Source organism: Pongo pygmaeus, chromosome 9 (assembly GCF_028885625.2).
Source record: "Pongo pygmaeus isolate AG05252 chromosome 9, NHGRI_mPonPyg2-v2.0_pri, whole genome shotgun sequence".
Taxonomy (NCBI): Eukaryota; Metazoa; Chordata; class Mammalia; order Primates; family Hominidae; genus Pongo; species Pongo pygmaeus.
Window position 1 is genome coordinate 70,449,110 of NC_072382.2, and position 1,408 is coordinate 70,450,517.

The 1,408-nt window shown below is 40.6% G+C and overlaps 1 protein-coding gene across 1 annotated transcript; it reads right to left on the reverse strand.

Moving 5' to 3' along the window:
- LOC129008524 (olfactory receptor 56B1) lies at positions 1–959 on the reverse strand. Its single transcript, XM_054440837.2, is given in 2 exon segments — positions 1–335; positions 338–959. Coding segments are annotated over 2 exon segments (957 nt in total).
- Positions 960–1,408: the final 449 nt, after the last annotated feature.

Here is a 1,408-nt window from a genome sequence, read left to right on the forward strand (position 1 = left end):
CTAAGATCTTACTTCTTTTGTAAGGGCAAACAGCACCTTTTGGAAGGCTGCCCTAAGTTCTTTGGTCTGAAGTGCATAAACTATAGGGTTGAGGGAAGGGGGGATGATGTTGTGCAACACATTAAGTAGAACTGGAATCAAAGTAGCCTTCATCTCTGTCAGATGAGTTACTGAAATCACTACAACAATAGTGTAAAAGAAAAGGATGAGGGTGAGATGTGAACTACAAGTGCTCAGGGCCTTGGCTGCAGCTTCAGCTGAGTTCAGTCTAAGTACAGAGTACAGAATCAAAATATATGACAGTATAATAAGACTTAGATCACTCCCCATTCCAACTGGCAAATGCTGTTTGGCCTCCTGTCATCACAAGCCAGGCTTGTGACCCCAAAGTTAGAGCACAGGCAGTGTTCAATTTCATTCCTGGAGCAATAATCATGCTGTGCTGCAAGCACAGGCACTGGGATGACAAATAAGCCATTTCTCAGCACCATGAACAGGGTAGCTTTTAAAATTAAGGAACTAGTGACAATTGATGTATAGCGAAGAGGGTGACAAATAGCCACATATCTGTCAAAAGCCATGCATAGGAAGGTACCAGACTCCATGCCCACAAAGAAGTGAATGGCATAAATCTGAGCAAAGCACTCAGGGAGGCTAATAACCTTGGTATCAAACCAGAAGATGGCCAGGATCTTAGGGACGATAGTAGTGGCCAGACCCATGTCTACCACAGAGAGGATGCCAAGGAAAAGATACATGGGCTGCTGTAAAGAAGGGTTCTGCCAGATGATGATGAGGATGAGGGTGTTTGCAGCAAGTGCTGAGAGACACAGCAGTGCCAGGGGCAGAGATAGCCAGTGTTGCCAGCTGTGAATGCCCGGGAATCCTGGCAGGATGAACTCAGAGACCTGGAATTTGGAGCTATTTGAGATTTTGAGAGATGCAGACATATGATTCATGATTCAACATGAATTTCAAATCTCTATTTGTATTGTTCTCAGTTACCACAGGTTGGAACCACCACAGAAATAAAATTGTAGTATTTTTCTAAGCCTTTCTTCATCTCTTTAGAAATTATATAGATTAAATAGATGTGCTTGTTTTCTTCATATTTATCTCAGTGTTACTTGACTTGATGCAGAGATTTATTAACTAATAATAACTAGAATTTTTAAACGAAGAATTATGGGAGATGAAATTTATAGCTGCATCATTTCAAGTTGATATAGATGCCCATTAATGTCTTACATAGCCTTCCAAAATTTTGATATCATGGACTTGTAAAGGTTTCCAGAGATAAATCATATTGAGGATTTGGGGATAGTTTTCTTTCATGTTCTACTTTGTATGCACTTCTGAGGAGGTTGCAAAAGAGTAGCTTAAAAGGAAGTTAGTGATTATGGCTGAA